Genomic DNA, 19,157 nt, shown 5'->3' on the forward strand with positions numbered 1-19,157 from the left:
ATATATTATATATACGCTAAAAACCTTCATATTTAATATACAATTAATTAAACAATATTCCAGGTGTTCGACTACGAAATATTGGATATGCGCTTACAACATACATACTTAATTAATCTGTAAGTACATATGTACATACATATAGAATAACATACACACACATAAATTTTTAATTTGCGAAAACTTACTTATCCCTTCTGCAAAGAATTGAAATGCTTTATTATTCACATTTGATGCTTGTTGAGTGCACTACGTAAAGTAATATCTCGTAATACATAAAGTAACGAAAGTTAGTTTCATGAGCTGGCAATGCAAATATTATTCTTATCTTCGAAAAATGAGCAAATTTTATTTAAAATAATTTAAATAATTCAAATAAACAGTTATTTTTTTATTCATTAAATTACGCAGACATTGTATACGTATTAACAGAATATGAAGAAAATCTATGCGCTCACAGGCATTCCAAATAAATGTACTTAATTGTCATAGTTTATCATATTGCTCTAGCTACACTGTAAAAGGCAACAGCCCCATTAATGGCGTTTCGACTATCGTGCTGCGTGTTGGTTGGTTTAATTACAACAAGTAATAAATATGACTATTAAAATTCGAAATAGTTCTTTTTGCTTGTAGCATCCTTTATTGGAATTACGTATAAGGAAAAATTGGGCTAGACTTTTTCCGGGCTTAATAAATAAAAGCGTTGCGTGCAATGCTGATAATTGTTAATTGATTGCAGTGAATATAATTTTAACAATGACCAACAAACATGGAATACTCAATATTATTCTTTTGAAACAAGTTAGGCACAACAAGACTTACCGCGATACTGGACTAGTCAATAAATGCTTGCCGCATCTAGCTTTGAGCTGTCAACAGCAAACACCAAATGTCAATACACTGAATTGCACGTCATAAAGCAAGTAGAGATATTGAGAGATAGACAGACATTGCAGTTGCCGATGAGCAAGTCAGTCAGTCAGTCCATCAATTGTTGCAACGTGAGTGGGAATAGATGTTGTTTTTTGCTGATGGCATCGTCAGGCCATCAGCAGTAACAAAACGTTAAAAAGTGAGAAGAGGCGAAGCAGCTGAAATGGCATCAACGTCGTCATCATGCACAGCGTTGGTCTTTACTTCCTGTGCCTGCTGCACTGGCAGCAACTGCCGAGGAGCACCAAAAACCAACCAACTAACGATCAGCAAGCGGTGCGAGAGACACCCCCAAGCTCAGAGCTCAGAGCTGTGGGGCTGCAGCGTGGTGTATACTGCCGAACAGGTTCAAGTTCAGTCACAGGCCCAAGCACGAGTATACAGAAATCCCATGAATAATTCCACTTCAATTCCACTTTGTATATTTCATTTTTTGCGTTGCATACATCACGGCGACAGCGTCAATGACAGACGACAGCAATTGGCTTTGATAACGTTTGCTCTTTTACCCTTTTACCCTTTTGCCTTTTTGGCATTGCGCTGAGGTCATCGTTTGTACTCTACTGTCTGCTTATTCCTTAATACTACAAATATGCGTTATTAACTTATTGATCAACGCAACAATAACTCTCGAGCCCCTTTCATTCGATGTAATACTTAGTTAAACCATTGACCAAACCCAAAGTACTTACCTATTCCTTTTGTTAAACGTTGCACATAAATAAACTTATGTGCCAAATTTCATCAATTATTCTGTTAAAATCCAGGACAAATCTAGTGACCACATATATCCATTTGTAAATTAATTGATTGAAATATGAATTTATAACATTAAATCGTTTGGTGATATAACATACGTGTAGTTTCAATAAAAAATTAAATGCAATAAAAGCTACAAAAACAACAACATCAACATCAATTTGCATATCAACATTCTAGCACATACGCGTATGTATTGTTGGTGTAAATATTCACAAAAATGGACTAGGATCAAAAGGCAGCGAAAGTGTGGATAATTGAAAAAAATCGACTCTTCCCGCACGTTCTCGGACTATAGTACGAGTATGAAAGAGGAACGTATATATGTATGTAGTTAAGTCAACCGTTAACATGCGCGATTGGCGAGCAGCCAGGTGGACAGGAAGTTTCCTCGGACTCTTTCAAAAAGGAATTCAAAATCCAAGATTGGCAGATGTTGCACAAATTTTTAGTTAGTGAGCTGTTAACAAACTAAATGTGTAGAGGCTTTTACATATGAAATAACTATGTGGTACATACAGTTGAGTTAAAGCTAGCTGAAAACAATGTAGGAACTATAGCGCTTACTCGTCTTTCAAGTTTCGTGGATCAGCATTTCGCATTTTTGTATACTAAGGCATACATATTTGGTATACATATGCACATACATACATAGGTACACTGAAATATGTTAATGCATAAAAAGAACATACATAAGCAAATTCCTTATCAGGTTACAATTTCTTTTACTTCTCACACGTCGTCACTGCAAGCCAAACACTTTTGCGTTCAGTCTAAGCGATTTTTGATTACACTTCCGACGGAAATTATCATATATCCTTCAGCTTGAATAATTTCCATGGAAATCGTGACACGAGCTCGCACAGCAACGTTTATGGTAACAGCCGACACCTGTCGGCTTCTCCCTCTACGCAGCTAATCTTACAATATGAAACACTGTCGAGTAAGCTTCCAGGATGTCGGCTGGCTTCAATGTTTTACACTTTTACTATAAGTCCAGCCGATGTATCATTTCACGTGAATAGTGAGTAGTAAGATCAAGAATTAAAGTTATGTTCAAATACTGAGGATTGAGAGCTTTGTATATAACATAATGCGTATATTTAATTGTGTATACAACTAAAGAAAATTTTTTATTCTCAAGATGATGGAAAATATTTTGCTACTCAGTCTAATTTTTTTCTACCAAAATTGTAGCTTTGATTATTTTAATTACCAATGTTATTTAAACAATAAAACATTTATCATTTTAACAATTTTAATCCAGTTTTTACCAGATTTACCATAAAATGTTACTCAAAATTATTATTATTATTATTATTATTATTATTATTATTATTATTATTATTATTATTATTATTTATTTTTTATTATTTATCATTTTAACAATTTTAATCCAGTTTTTACCAGATTTACCATAAAATGATACTCAAAATTATTATTATTATTATTATTATTATTATTATTATTATTATTATTATTATTATTATTATTATTATTATTATTATTATTATTATTATTATTATTATTATTATTATTATTATTATTATTATTATTATTATTATTATTATTATTATTATTATTATTATTATTATTATTTATTTATTTATTTTAACACACAATTTTTTTCCAAACATTTACGACTATTGTAACCATTTAGTCCTTTGCTTCTGCAGGGCGAAAACAAGAACAAAAACCAAACATTTCTCCAGACAGACATGGCACCCTTAATTTGAGACAGCGCCCTGGCCAAGCAGTAGCGAAATCCGACACTAATTAAAGGCATTTGTTGTAGCGTTTTCATTCAATTAATTATTTCGGCTATCAACGCTGTCAATCTTTTTATCAACAAATCTGCCAGGCATGGGCTACAGTAAGCGGGTAATCGTATAGTTCAGAGCTGGAGCAGCGTCGGCAAAAAACTTATTTGTTTTGGCAGCTTGAGGCCAGCAGCCGGCTTTGAGTAGAGTCGAACAAGAGTTAAAACACTCAGCAAACGGTATTCTACTCTTTCTAACAATGCCTTATATTCGCTTTGTTATAACTCTGTGTCTACTCGCATACTTCAACCCATCATGGCTTTCTCGTTGTATGCTTGTTGCACTGCTTATATTTCTCCAAGCTAGACTAAGTTGTGAAATGTCTATCAAGCATCAGTTCATCTCTGCAGTTTACCAAACGTATATAGTGTACTTTACATACATACGTACCATATACATACATATAGATGTAGGTATGCTTCATGATGTGGCTTAATTGGTGGCAATGTTTTTTATATTTGTATTATCTAATGTGTAAGTTTAAGCGGTTAATAAGTTCTTGTATGTCTAAATATCCAGCATACTTTATATCACGAAAACTGTTTCAGGAATTTACAGAAATTTAACACAGGTAAAAATGCACAGCTAAATTTACTTGGCTGCCGATTTTTTGTCTATTAGTTTTTCCGTTGAATACTTAGCTAGATAATCGAAAGCACTCGTCAGCGACTTGACTAGTTGCTGCGATTCGCTTTCTTTTCATGACAATCATTTGCCAATTAGTTAAGTAAAATAATATAATATTCACTAATCATTGATGTATTAAATATCATTGATGTATTTTAAAACAATCAATCGCAAAAATGTTAATTTATATGAACTTATGTTCCACAAACATGGGAAAGACACTTGGTGCCAATAACAACAGACATAGACTTTACTTTCTTAATGACACATTTGCTTTGTGGCCAGACATATTCAGTATGGCCACTTGTTGTATTTCAAAGGTGCTACTGACCTTTTTATGCAAATATTTTTTTGTAAGGGTAACGGGGCACATACATAAATGCTCATCGTACCCTTCAGACTGTTATAGCTATGCAACCTACGCAATGTAGCTTATCGTGGAGCAACGGCTGTTCGGTCGGCAAGTGGGGGAGTGCCACACGGAGTTTCAACCCGAAACTCTTACATAAATGCCTAAGTGGTTAGGTGGAACTGAGCTTTATAAAGCCATTTTAAAGGGACATCATATTAAAGTAGAAAATATGCTTTGCTTACGAACTAAGTTAGTTGGGAGTCGGTGGTGTGACCTGCCAGTCGTCGTCGTCGGACCAACGTCAACAGTGATGCCATTGCAATCTAGATTTGAGATCGGAATCGTAAAACCGGAAATAAAACAGGAAAATTAAAAACGTACAAAAGGTGCAAAATAGAGAGGAATGCAGGCAGTTTGCGCAAACAGATAGGCAACCGGTAGGCCGGCAGACACGCTCTAAGAGCAACATCGAGGGCCTGGCAGGTGAGGAAGCTGGCAAAATACAAAAGCAAAAAGTATACAACTCCGAGGGCAATATGTAAAATGGAAAAAATAGCAATGGGCTCGAAAGCGTTAAATCGGCCTCCTCCCCGTAGTTGCCACAAGGGCATCGACTAAAGGCTACGTCTGACAGAGTCTGATTAAAGTTGCCATACGTGCCCTCGTCTGTCATTGCCAAACTTTGTTTTTCCGAATTTTCATCGTATATTATAACATTTTTCCTCAAAATAAAGCATAAATATATTAATTTAAATTGTACTAAACAATTGATTCGCCTTTTAAATAATGCACCTTTTTGTATACAAATATAACTGATATTGTGGAAATGCATTGCAATGGTGGCAAATGACAAAATTGATCACCGAACTTATGACTTTACGCCAGACCATTGGACTAATCCCATTTGTGAATGTCCTTCCAAATTGTATTCATTAAATAAATAAATGAAATGCAAATAAACTTATATAGCATATACCAGTAGTTGAGTAATCTAAACAGATGTTAAATGGCTTTATGGGTATTAAATCAATTTTCCAATGATAAACCATAATAAAGATAAAAAAAAATTGACTGACCTATGCATGCCGCAAAAACAAAAACAAAAGTTACACCAATGCCGCGCACAAACTGTTTTGGAGAATAAAGGACAAACGAAAAATATCACAAAATGCTCGGAGTAGGGATAGGAAAACAATTACTTAAAGCAATTCTTCCAAGCCATTTGTATGAAATCCTCAAACAAAGGCACTTGCTCACGTCAAACTGCCTGAAAGAACATTCCGTGAAAATACAAATGACTGTAGAGCTCTGTGTTTGGCCGGGTGGTTTTTTGTTTGGCAGCTGAAAGTTGCTGAAGCGCCATTCAAGCACCACAAAACCAATTCCAAAAGTAAAATCAAAGTCAATGACTTATAGGAGGAAAAAACAGCAATCAAATGCAATAAAAGTCCTTGAAAAAGCAAAAAAAAGATAAAGAAGTAATCAGATATATTTCAAGTAACTCGGGAAATCATCTATACAAAATGTTACGTGAATATTAACATAGAATTTCCAAAGCCCCAATTCCAATAAATATAATAATACTTAAAATATTACACTCGTAATCCAGCTCTATTTCAAAAGTTGAGAAACAACATCAACGTCATCGCTTCTAACCTTGAATGTTCGTTATTTGCGATTACTGTCACCAAGGTATTAATAAGTTTGTTCTCCGACGAACTCCAATCCACCACACATCTCAAAGGGTAACAGCCAGTTCTATTTTTTTTTTGTCCATGTCTAGGCATCATGTCTTAGCAAGCCGAGTAGCATCGCTGTGTCTGATTTCTATTATCTATGTTCAACTCTGCATTTTAATCACAAACGCCAATTTCATTCTCTCAAATATCTTTTATTTTGCTGGTCTTCTCATGCATATGTGTCTGTTAGTGGGTTTGTAAATAAGTCTGTGTGTAAATTATAAAATCGATTCAAGTTTCCAGTCCATTACCTGCAGTTGATGGGGATTCAAAACAAAGTTTGCACAATTGTACAAGTAGTTGTCGCTTGTTTATTTGCTTAGGTCGAGCTGCTGCAATGATGATTGGAATGTGAAAAGAAATATGCAAAATTTCATAAATTGAGTAAACGAGAAAAGTCGTCGTTCTTAATTATTGTCAAATATGGAATTAAAGAGATGTGAGCAGTTCAACTTGACAGAAATATTGAAGGGATTTGGTTGATTTTCTTTTTTTTTTTACTAGTTTGAAACCTAATGCTCATAGTTATTCAACTTATACCAATGATATAATTTTGTTGAAGGAAAAGGTATTCACACGCTACTATATGTCTGTAAAAATGTTCGCTGACAGGATGAATTTATTAAAGAAGAAACTCTGGAAAAAAGATGGAGAAAAAATCTTTTTCATTGATTATTTAACGACTTCTTAAGTGGTTTCTTAAGTATAGAAAGAACTTGCCGCTAATATGCGCATAAGCCAAAGTAGCCGTAAGGGAAAACCGAGTGAACGTATATGTGTCTTTATATGAGTGTGTTTCCTTGCATGCAGTTAACAGAACTAGGCCAAGTAAAGGGAGATGGGCGGGCCAACAGAACCAGTCAAAGTGAATTGATGAAGCGCTTTTCGAAAACTTTTGTGGGTGCTGGGTGTGGGTAGTACGAGTACATCCATGAGCCTGTGGGCCGACGCAATTTGCAAGCTAAATCGCACGAAGCAAATAATAAGAAAGTTAAGACAGTTACCGCCGCGACCCATGCAAAGTTGCTGCACAAAAAATCAGTGAAAAAAAAAGCAAGCAAAAGGTCAAAAGAACTTAGATGGGATAAACCGGCATGCTTAAGTAACTCAAATGGCATTCGCTTAAAGTCTGGTGTTTCCTTTTCCATCGAAATGGAAGCAAGTTCAAGATGAAGTTGCAAAAGTCGACACCAAGCAACACTCGAATCGGGTATTTGTTTGTGTCTACGACAAAGATGTCGTTGAGCGATTATGTTTTCAGCAGCTGTTACCAGACTGTCGGCCAAAAGTTTAGGGTCGCATGACTTAGTTTAAATTTTGTCAGACAATGTATTAAATATACATATATAAATATATATGTATATATTACATATATTACATATATTACATATATTACATATATTACATATATTACATATATTACATATATATCTATTATCCATAAGTGAAAGAAAACTCCCACGAAATTATTATAAATTAATGTACTATCACAATCGATGGTATATTACTATCTTCTCATAGAAAAACTCGAAGATACTTGTTAACAAATTCTTCGGCTTAGTCTAAAATATTAGTGGCAGGAAAAAATTTTTCTTTGTTTAAAAAAAACAGTTCTTGTTTAAAATGATTTGATTTCTCAGATCTATTATTTTTTTAATTTGCTCCATTTATTAAATATTTTGTATACGTTTTTCCACAGTTCGTATATAATAAAACCAAAATTTAACAATGCGTAATTTAAATAAGCTCCCTGTAAGTAGAGGTTTGGAGAATACAGTAGGGTGTTGTTAATAGCGCGCATTAGGAAGTACACCAACATCATGGGCTGTTGACTATGACAAAAATGGTGCTCGAATTGAAATAGAATTTCCGGTTGTAGAGAAAAAAAACTCCAAAGAAAATCCCAGCGTAATGCAATTTTCATTTTTCTGGTCACGTACGAAAAGTAAATCAATTAAGTTGTCATAAATTGTACTACCGCTACTGCAGCTGACGACACTTAGCCACTCCCGCTGTACTCACATTGCATACACGTTCGTCACCATCGCCCACTGTTGTCAACGCACGCGGCAGGCGATGGTCCTTTCTGTTACCTCCCGCTTGAGCCATGCTTTTACATCATCCCTACAACGTTTTTATAGCTTTGCTCTCATTTAATTTTTTTTATTTGTACAGCAAATTGAGCGGTATTTGTTAGTACTTTCATATCTATGAGCATTCAAAGTCTCAAATATAACCTAGCCATGCCGCCAAAACCACGCATAAGTTGATATGTATGTTACGTTTACATATTGTGAGTAGTGAATACATTAAACTGTAATAATAATTAGAAGAATTAGGTATGTTATTGTCATACAACAGTTTTTACTGCAATTGTTGACTTGGCAAAATACACAGTAACAGCATCAAATTGTCTACGCTTTATACTTACTTGTTGATGTTATTATGAGTAATGTATTGCTTAGACAACAATAAAAGCTTCTAGCTAAAATAAATATTTAATTTAGCAATGGTCAAATACAGTAGACTTTGGTAAGACTACAAAAAAGGCAAAAAAAAAAACTGAATTGTCCACACGAAATGCTGATAAAAAGTATTTTACTTCAAATGTATACGCAATTCGTGCTTTTAAGAAATTGCAATTGAAAATATGTGAATTACATCTCCGTATATATTAGATGTCCCCATAGTCTGTGCTTAGTCTGTCTTAAATAAATTTTCATGAACTACGCAACTGATGTCTTGAAAAAGTCAGCGCAGCACTCATTTTCCATCTTGGCCGCAGACATGCCGCACTTTAGTTAAGCTTCAAATGATTGCGTATAATTTGGTCGCATTTAGTGAGTCTGCCAGTCGAAACGAATGGGAAACTGAAGGAGAAGAAAAGTCCGCTACACCCTTACTTATTCTTGGCTTTGGGCTTTCATGCTCATTTCAACAAGGATTATTTACTTCACTAAATATTCAATACCATTTTCGAAAGTGTAATTTCGTATATCTTGAGCCGTTGATAACCTAATATAATGTCGCATAAACGAAAATTTAAGATTCTTAATGTATTTTTAAATCGACAATTGTCCACAAAACGACTAAGCGAAAAACAGAGAAATAAAATAGAATATTTGGGGAATTTTCTTATTTGCAGCACATTTTTTCGTCAGAATCGAAGATGAAAATATAGCTTTCGGTAGAAATCATACAAAAACTTTCGCAATTTTTCAACGACTAATAAAAGATACTAGCGAGAACTATGTGTGTTGATGTTGTCCTGGTAATTTTGAAATATTAAAATTTATAGTTTGTTTGCCAATTTGAGCAATTTAATCAGCAACTTCGTTGAATTCAAACTATGAAATCTTATTTAAAATAATAGCCTCCCAGCTCCGTTTGGGTTAGACGTTAAAATTTCCACTACAGCTCACGTCAATTATACATTTAAAGAAGCAAAACCTAATTGTGTTTAGTTTTTCAACGCAATTTAATATTAGCCATGAATTCACAACTAAACTATTTTCATAATACGTTGCCATTTTACTTCGTTGTATCGTTTCACTAAGTTGCCGGAAACCTTAGATGAGCACATTTAATACGTTTGATTTGTATAAGGTACTATAACTAGCCTTATGAGATTCATTCCCACAAATGATCAAAAAAATTTTCAATTTCATGAATGTTGAACAGGTCAAGTGGGTCATTCCTACCGCAGTTAATTTAGCCAAGTCATCCTTCCTTCCATCCTACTATACATCTACCATCCCAACAGTGTTGTCAGCTTCATTCGCCAACGTCGACTAAGCATCATGTAATTGTTGGTCATTCCAGGAAATCAGGTCTGACGCAGTGTCGATTCAGTTGTTGTTTGCTTTGCATTTTTTGGACAATCACATCTTGCATTGGTCGTCGGCTATGTCTGTGTCTGTGTCTGTGTCGACGACGCACTGCATTTAGAATGCGCTATGCATGAGGAAATCTAATAATTCTTTGCCAACTGTCACTCCATTAGCGCCAAATCCGATAGAATGAACAAGCGCCATGGCACTTGTTTGATACGGGCAGAAGAGCTGGCTGTGTGTACGAGATATATGAACGTGGGCGGTATGTAGGACAAGTGGTAGCAACAACCATTTCCTGCTTGAAGTCAGTCGAGGTAGCGGCAGCAGTTTTAAATTTCCAGTGGGACCTGAGGTTTCGAGTATTATGTACAAGCAGTGCTTTGGCCTGGTCGCTATTTATGCCGAATGCCCATCTGCGTTCGCACTCTTATAGTATGTATGCAAGTGTGTTTTGTTAGTTTGTACGTATACTTTAGCGTATGCGTGTCTGTATATGCATATATACATACATCAACGTATGTATGTATGTGCGCGTGAGTGACTGAGTACTTCGATCTTTCAATGAATCTACTCGCCGTCCTGTGCCTATGTGAATGTGTAAGTTAGAGGATTGGCGATTTATTTTGCACAAGTTTTAATTTCCGGCAAATTTCCTAGTACAATTTCCCATCTCTGTTACGCTACCGTTGCGCTTTACTCTGTTGCCAAGAATGGATTTCAAGCTAAAATTTGCGAGTTGCATTTTTTGTATGTACTACTTATTGAAGAAGTCAATCGTTTAGTCAGCGTATGACTTTGAATACTATTTTTAGACACAATGTGAGAACGTATATAGTGTAAGACTATATCATAGATATAATTGTGGTTCACTATTGTAACATATTATGTACTACCTACAAACTCATGTATAAAGGCCATAAAAAGGAAAACGTTGAATATGAAATCCATGACTCCAATTCGTTCACTTCAACTATTTTAGGATGTATTATTATTTTTCTTTTGCTTCTCATTTACTTGTTGCCACTTTCACAACTTGTTTTTATGCTAGCTGCGCAGATCCGGATTGCCAACTCAGTGGACAGGACCGTATTTTACATTATCAGTATCTACCATGCAATTTACTTTGGCTGAACGTTGAACTGGAAGTTCCTTCACATTGCAGTTCAAATTCACACAGACAAAAACGAAACAAAAGCCAATAACTTTCCCCATAATTCATCTGATGTTGGCTCGAAAGACCTTTCAACTGTCGCTCAATTGCCAAACATGGTTTGTGTTCTACTGCGTATCTGCCTTCATTTTTATTATGCCTTGTCTTTATAAGTTTATTTTTGTGTCTTTCCTCTGTCTAAATATAATACATGCCGTTGTTACAAGTTGAAGTTGCCAGTACTGCAGAATCAACCGACAATACCTTCCAATACTCCTTATATAGTAAATAATGTGCTGCTGTTCAAGTTGACTAGCGCTCTTCATTGTGTTTCAATTTTGCTACCATATTTGATACTCGGGAACAGATTGTTTGTAGCAAACACAACGGCACCGGCAACGGAAAAACTGCCGAGGCTAGCAAATTTTCTTTAGCTGTTTAAACTTCCTGCCCCCCAAAAGCCTACTACAGGCGCTCATCTGGCAACAGCAATAACATGCTCCTCTTATTCGCTGATGGTGTAAATTTCTTGAAGTTTACAAACTTGTGCATTGTTGTTGCAGCTGGGGCGATTGTTGCAGTGAAAGTTCAATGTTCCGCTTTTCTGTCCCTTGGAGGCGTGCCTACTGAGTCGACCAGGCTACTGCTGTTGATGACCTCTCAGCTCTTTTCTGAAACCCGACTAGTCTACGTAGCAATATAATGGGCATACTCCACCTGTAAATAATATAGCTAACACATTCCCTAATAAATCATAAAATACGTGCATCAAAACATATTGGCGACCCAAACTATGATAACTATGAATGTTAAAGGTTTTCATCAGTAATATATTTCCATAAAATTAAGATTTACACAGAATTTACCTTACTGATACAAAGTAAATAAAAAATGCACATTTATGTAAGTAGTTACAAGTTTATTGGCTTACAAATACATTTTGGGAAACCCCGAGCTATTTATGCGGTATATCACAGTCCATCACCATGATTGCAAGAATTTAACTTGTTTTAATATATGCGTATATCAATCGATTTCAATTAAAAATAATTTACAAATAAAAGTTGCGGTAAAGAGGGGCGGAAATTCACACACAGAGGCTGTCATGGTGTTGTTTGGTTCGTTTGATATAGCAAAGCCATAACAGCCTCATCTCCCACCATCGACGGTCGTAGACCCTTAAACTGTCTGAACGTATACATTTGTCGATTTACATTGCGAAATTGCTGTTTAAATACATACAGAGATCATACAGATCCCGAACCCTTTCTCTTTATGTACATGCCCAGACGAATAAATTGGACCGCTTTTGAGCGCATTTTTGAAAATATTTGTTAAAAATATTTCGCATTCAAACTGATTGAAACGCACAAAAACAAACATTTGTGTACTTTCTCTGTACTCTTTTCATTTAATTTTGTTGCCAGTGAAACCCATGCACCACTGTTTTCCAATCGAAAATTGCAATGGACAGTAAAGCGCTAAAATGCAATTGGGTGAGTCAAGTCGGAGGCAACCACACATAATCTTCGTTTCGACGTGCTAAACTCAATAAAAAAAAAAATAAAGACAGAGTCCATCCACGCATGTCAATATAATATTATATATTCTATTTATTTGTTATCCTATTGTTACACATCAATTAAGTGAACTTTATAACACTTTATGGTGCAACACATCAGCAGCTTGGCCCGCGTAAAAATAATAAATTGTTCTTTGAATTAAAGTTGTTTTTGAAATTTTAATCTCCCGCTGCATTCCCCGCTTCAACCTTCCACAGCGTACAAAAATAAAAGACCCTAATTATGCTAATTATAATTATTTTTTTGTATTCCGAAAACCAAAGTTTTTATATTAACTATATATATATTATATCAACTTTATATACACATGAAGTCAGTGTATGTATGTATTTGCTTTTGCATATGAATAAACCTAAAATTTCCAAGTGGTAGGATCAAAGACAATTTTTGATTGACTTAAACGTTTTGCGGCAAGCGAAGATAAAATATTTACAGACAACACAGCAATTTCGGTAACAGAGACATTCTTTAGATTCTAAAGGAATTTTTAATATTTTAATGTGCAAAAAAACACAACAAACAAGCACGAAACTGCCAGTAAGATTTCTCTTAAGTATCCAAAGTGACGGTTGAGCTTTGTCGTTCGCTTGGGCAACGTTATGGACATTAGACAAGAACCACACCCAAAACAGTTAAATTATTTTGCAATAAATTTTGTGACATATTTTCATGAATGTAAAAAAAAAGTTGAAAGGCAAGGAAGTTGCGATTCTGGCAAACACGAAGAAGACTTCAGACAGGTAACAGCTGGAGAGGTGTGGCATTTCTTATTTGTCTGTCTGCTTGTACTATAGTAGCTAGGCACTCACGCATATACACAAAAGATATATATATATATTTAAATATATATATATATCCAATATATATCAAATGCACATCAGTGTAAAGTAACAGAAACTTAAATTGTCTTAAAAAAAAAACCTCTGCCGCCTCGAATTATTACTTGAATAAAAGCAAATAAAATGTGTCGCTCAAGAGAAGACTGGAGCGAAGCAATTTTGCAACGTGTGACCGTGACTTTATGACGTTTTGATTTATATATTATTGAAAAAGTTTTGACAGTGGCAGAAAAATCACGCGCTCATAGCAACAATCACGTAGGTGACATTTTCAAGGCTCAACCTCATGATACGCGCAGTTAGCTCATAAATAATTTCCATCGACAAATTAGACACTGAACCACAAGCGCACAGCAATGAAGTAAAATTAATTTTTCATGCGCTCAGGAAGGGAATCCTGGTCTGCTTGATATGTTGATATTATATCGATGCTTCCAGATATATTTTTACTATCTCTCACCTTATAATAGAGTCGATACTCACGCTGTATATATTAATTTATTCTTGTAAGTCAGTACTAGCCTAAACATACAGACATATATATTTATGTACATACTCTTATGCATACAGCATCGCCAAACTTTTCGTTCAATTGATTTGACGGTGACTCTGTGCCGGAGCCTTGCCACTCGTAACGTTATACATTTAGCATCTCGTAAGGGGGCGGGTTGATCTGCAAGTTATTTTGCCATGAGAATTAATTAAAAAAGTTTTTAATCAGCCTTCGAATATGTCAGCTTGCTATACAAAAGACTTGAATTGACGTTTTGCTCGATGAAGGCGGTGTTTCTTGGCATTCATTTATAAGTAATGTCATATAACTAATAAAAAGTTTTTAGCTACTTTTTTGTGTAACAATTAATTTGACGAAATTTTGAGAAAATTGTTTTATAGGCGTCAATTATCAGGAAAGTTACATATGCTTTCCACACAAAAAATTTGTTCATTATTAAATAAACTAAAATGAAGTAATACAATTATGTTGTCAATTCTCATGTAAGGATATGGTGGATAAGTAAATATATCTCTTTATATGTAGAGCGGCGCTTTGCTTCGTATTTCATATATGTATGTGTGTTCGACGATGCGCTCGTTGACAAAAAGTTTTAATTTATGTCAAAAGCTGTTCTCAAGAATTTTAATATGCGCAGAATTTTTCAAAGTTGTCTCTGTCACTTATATACTTGGTTATCCTTTCTTGCTTTTGTGCACAGGAGTATCACGGGTTCGCAGATTCCGAGCTATTGAATTCTTCGGAACAGTTTACAGCACATTGTAGCTAAAGTTGACACAATTTTTCCTTACGGGCATGCAGGCAATCCTAAAAAAATCCAGAAAAAGTACAAAAAATGACGCTGAGGGTCGACTCCTGGATACTCTTTCCTTATGATTAATTGTCGATACTTTTTATCAAAATTTATAACAAGCAATCGCTCAATATTAAAGGAAAGAATAAATAATCTGTGTACTTTTTATTTATGTACATGGCTTTCAATAGAAGATCAACAAAATTGCATAAGCCAATTAGTATTATGGCTTTATTTGCCTGATTAAAATAATACAATTTTCTTTCAATTCATAATAGTCTCTGGTGGTCGTTTTTTACGAAAAATATTTTTTTTTTGGTGTCTTAAGGGTTCTTTCAAAGTTTCTCCATCAATGCCGTCAAGAGAAGTTTGCATGCTAAGCGAGACTACCTTGTGTACTTGTATCATGGCTAAGCGCATGCCTTATTAAACTTATGAAGCTTTAAGCTTACAAAAGCCATCCAACGAGTATTTCCCTATTATACAGTAAAGCTTTTAACATATGTTATTTGGGTCATACACCAAATAACGCTTTATTGCAAGCTTATGAAGCTTTCGTGTACATTGCAGTATTTGATGTTCAAACCAAATGCTTTTATCTCAATGGCTTTTTACTTAATAAACTTGCACGAATGCTTTATTTTAAATGACAAGCTTTTATTTAGACCCGAACTACTAACGTTTTATTGACAGTTGCTGAAGCTTTGATGCTTGCTTAAATATTTGGTGTTTAAACCAAAGGCTTTTTCAAGCATCGTAGGCTTTTGAAGTTAAATTGACAAGGCAACAATTCTGTCTATTGAATAAACAAACTCATTTTAAACTATAGCAACAGTTTTTGTAAAACGACAATATTATAATACCCGAACCTCGTGTCCTGAGAAGCTATAATGTCTGCATCGAAAAAGGGATTTCAAAGGAGTTCCAATAATTATGCCAGTCGAAGTAGTAATGAAAGCCGTATCAGTAAAGGAACACCAGAAACTGTTAGCGGTCGGCAGCAGGAAGAAAACTCAATGATTAATCAAAAATCCTCAAGCAGTATTATAAGCAAATTCGCACATCTTCGCCCTAGAGGAGGTCTACGTGGAAAAGCATATTGGCGCGATGTAATCGATGAGGTGGAGTTTGCAGTGCATTGCGTTTCACAACCACGTTTGCCTGTAATTGACTACTCGTTAGTGCTACCGCCTCGTCTTCGGGAACGTGTTAAGCAGATACAGTCTTATGACTTCTCGAGTTCTGACGATGTTGTTTTTATTCGGGACGAAATGCGCGAGGAACGTCCACATGACTATCAGATTGCTAGTGAGCAAGACAGTAGAGAAGATGGGCAGGATGGAGCTTCACTAGTAAGTGGCCATGTAGTTTATTTCATTCAATAGTTGCGTGTGATTTATGCGTAGGTAACGGACCATGGGCGAAAAAAATTGGAAGAACAATTCAATGAAAGCCAGCACTCCGACATAGTGCGCATGGATCATGAGTTTGAAAAGTTCGACCTTAGGCTGGATGAGCCAGTGGGCCATACGCATCGAACCCTTGACAAGACTAGTTGGTACGCCAAGTTTCTATGTGCTACGCGGGACGAACGCGTTTCCTGGGACTCTAAGGTGGAACGGTCCAAGCCAGGAAGCGCCGTGTACACTTTGGATGAGCAGGCAGAGAATTTAATGGATGCGGTTTGTTAGTGATTCCATAAGTCAGTCAGCGATTATGATAAGTTACCCCTTTGCAGTCAGCTGAACGATTTATTCATTGGCTTAACTCCATCGGTACTATGGATACATCAATGACACCAGAGAAAGTAAAAAATTTGTTCTCTATTAAAGGCGATCGTACACTTCTTGCCTCAGTCAAAACTGATCCAAAAGAGGTTAATGCCATAGCGCAAACCGTGGCTGATAAATGGAACAAGCCTCACGTAAGTTCTCAGAACATGTTCGAGAGAGTATTTAATATCTTCTGTATTCTGTGTAATTCCTTTTTGATTGTGGTTGTATTTATGCATAATTTTTAACTATTTGTCTTGGACAGATGGCAATTGAACTGAAGTACGAAAAACACATCAATGACCATGCAATGCGCATATCTGAGAAACCGCTACTTAGCGCTTTTGGTCGAACAGTGCCACTTAAAGAACGACCATGGGTGAAACGTTCTGGTGATAAAGTCATCGAAACCGTATACCCCAACGATCTTCTTACGCGTGAGAAAATATTTAAAGGCATCACTCACCTACGAAGCACTACGGCGTTGATTGATTTTTATTTAAACAATCCAAAATTAGCGCGACCTTTATATTTGCTGCAAGGAGGAGACTTCCAAGAAATGAGCACAAGTGAATCCGTCGTAGAAGTTCCGCTCTATGAATATTTGGGCTTACGTTATTAATTCGAGTTATTCAACATTTATTAATACTTTAGCCTATTTTTATTTGGACCAATGTTAAAATATTAGTCACATAAATTAACAGTTTAATCTGCTCTTAATAAAGTCATGTTGAAAGATAACATATCAATTGAATTCAAATCGAAAACGACTATATATATTGATGATATCTCTTAACTAGCCAATTTTATTACCACAATTACTTTGGAGTCTCAAATTTAATTAGTCTAAGAAACTAGTTAACAGCTACGAGTTACTACTTTACTTTAATTCACATTCATGTATATTCGTATGAGTTCGCACCATTTTTTTTTTTTTTTTTGCATATCTATTTGGACAGCAATGCGATGGGAATCAATGAGTTTCCTCCCAATTGAACATCTCATTCAACCTTCTTTACAGAATGATGAAGAGGTTGTGCACACAACAAAATGAATTTCAACATGACAGTAATCAACAAAGTGAAACTACTTTGCTCATGTCAATTTAGGATGGGAGGAAAAGATTGTCTTGTTGTCATGAGAAGGATACACAATCTTATTCATTTATTAGGGTGGAAACGTGGTTAATAAAGGAAGATTAAAACCCTCTATCATTCGTTCAACCTTTTAAATACTAAGGATGAAATATATGAATGATAAAGGTTTAAATAGAAATATGAAATATGTACTTGTATTTTACTACTGTCAAAGCAATTTATTTATTTTAATCAATGAAATTTCAATCGAGCCCAAAAAAGGAATGTGTTTTTAATTCTTTAATCTTGATTTTGAAAGGAAAAATCTAAAAATGCTAATAGCAAAACTTATTATTGGCACAAATTAGTTACAGCTCCACCTACTTGGTTGATCTCGTGGTGTGTCATTTCGATCACTGTTATCTTACCGTCGAGCATACTCAAATGTAGTTTTCCTTGCTTTTCCACTAGAGAATTTATTTTGCAACTTAACATGAATTTTCAGTTTTTCGACTCAACTGGACTTCAATTAATTACTATGGCATTGCTGCTTTTGCCGCTTTGCCCACACAAAGGCAACAGAAATTGAAATGAAAGGAATCAGAATTGAAAAGCCAGCAACACATTTATATACAAACACATATGCATATGGCAGATATATGTCTGCCAAAGGCTGAAAACATTGATGACGCTCAATCATTGAATGACTGACTTGTAGCCTGTTAAGCGGAGAAAACTGCTTTCAGTTGTATGTTTCGCACCAGCACCGATTTGAGGTGCACACAATAGCCCTAACTGGCATGTAGTCTGCCGTCTAGCAAGAGTCATGACGGCTGTCATATATAGTATGAACATACTTCCAAATAGAATCCAGCTACGTGTAAAATAAAAATGAACATAATAAAATAAAATGAAAGACTTCTTTCCAACTAAATAACCAGTTTTTAAAACTAAATAAAAAGAGTACAATTAATAATTTAGAATTTAATTATATTATATATATACATACATGTATGTATGTTTTAAGTGTAAATGTATTATTTTTAAATAGCATTTTCATTATAAACGCATAATAAATATGTATATACATAGTATGTATTAAGTAAGGGCATTCTGTCGCCGATATAATTTTTATGCGTTTGCTTTTGCGTGGTTTTATGTTTGTTCTTTTGTCGCATTGAGTTGTAGTTGGTGTGCACATTTTTCAATTTATATAAACAAAACATTTTAATTTCAGAAATTTAATTAAACAACACCCTCAATGAAATGCTCTGATAACATAGGTGTCTCCCATTGTTGTCTGTGGCATTGACGAGCAGTGTGCCAACAGCTACATAGCTCCAATGGAGCCAATAAGAGCTGAG

The 19,157-nt window shown here is 35.1% G+C and overlaps 1 protein-coding gene and 1 long non-coding RNA gene across 2 annotated transcripts; one reads left to right on the forward strand and one right to left on the reverse strand.

The window, feature by feature from the left end:
- Positions 1–6,287: 6,287 nt before the first annotated feature.
- On the reverse strand, positions 6,288–6,624 carry LOC133847496 (uncharacterized). Its single transcript, XR_009895167.1, has 2 exons — positions 6,485–6,624; positions 6,288–6,416 (listed from the first exon to the last, which is right to left on the reverse strand). It is a non-coding gene; the product is annotated as an uncharacterized LOC133847496 (long non-coding RNA).
- A 9,087-nt stretch (positions 6,625–15,711) lies between these two features.
- Positions 15,712–17,461, forward strand: LOC133848721 (uncharacterized). The gene is made up of 4 exons (XM_062284377.1): positions 15,712–16,297; positions 16,352–16,627; positions 16,684–16,869; positions 16,983–17,461. The coding sequence occupies exons 1-4, from the start codon at positions 15,836–15,838 to the stop codon at positions 17,337–17,339; spliced, it is 1,281 nt and encodes a 426-aa protein (XP_062140361.1). The 5' UTR covers positions 15,712–15,835; the 3' UTR covers positions 17,340–17,461.
- The last annotated feature ends 1,696 nt before the right edge of the window (positions 17,462–19,157 follow it).

The sequence above is a fragment of the Drosophila sulfurigaster genome, chromosome X, assembly GCF_023558435.1.
Source record: "Drosophila sulfurigaster albostrigata strain 15112-1811.04 chromosome X, ASM2355843v2, whole genome shotgun sequence".
Classification (NCBI taxonomy): domain Eukaryota; kingdom Metazoa; phylum Arthropoda; class Insecta; order Diptera; family Drosophilidae; genus Drosophila; species Drosophila sulfurigaster.

Coding starts and splice junctions, on each gene's coding strand:
- LOC133848721 (XM_062284377.1), top strand. CDS start 15,836: ATGTCTGCATCGAAAAAGGGATTTCAAAGGAGTTCCAATAATTATGCC. Junction 16,298..16,351: donor GGCAGGATGGAGCTTCACTA/GTAAGTGGCCAT, acceptor ATTTATGCGTAG/GTAACGGACCATGGGCGAAA. Junction 16,870..16,982: donor ATAAATGGAACAAGCCTCAC/GTAAGTTCTCAG, acceptor TGTCTTGGACAG/ATGGCAATTGAACTGAAGTA.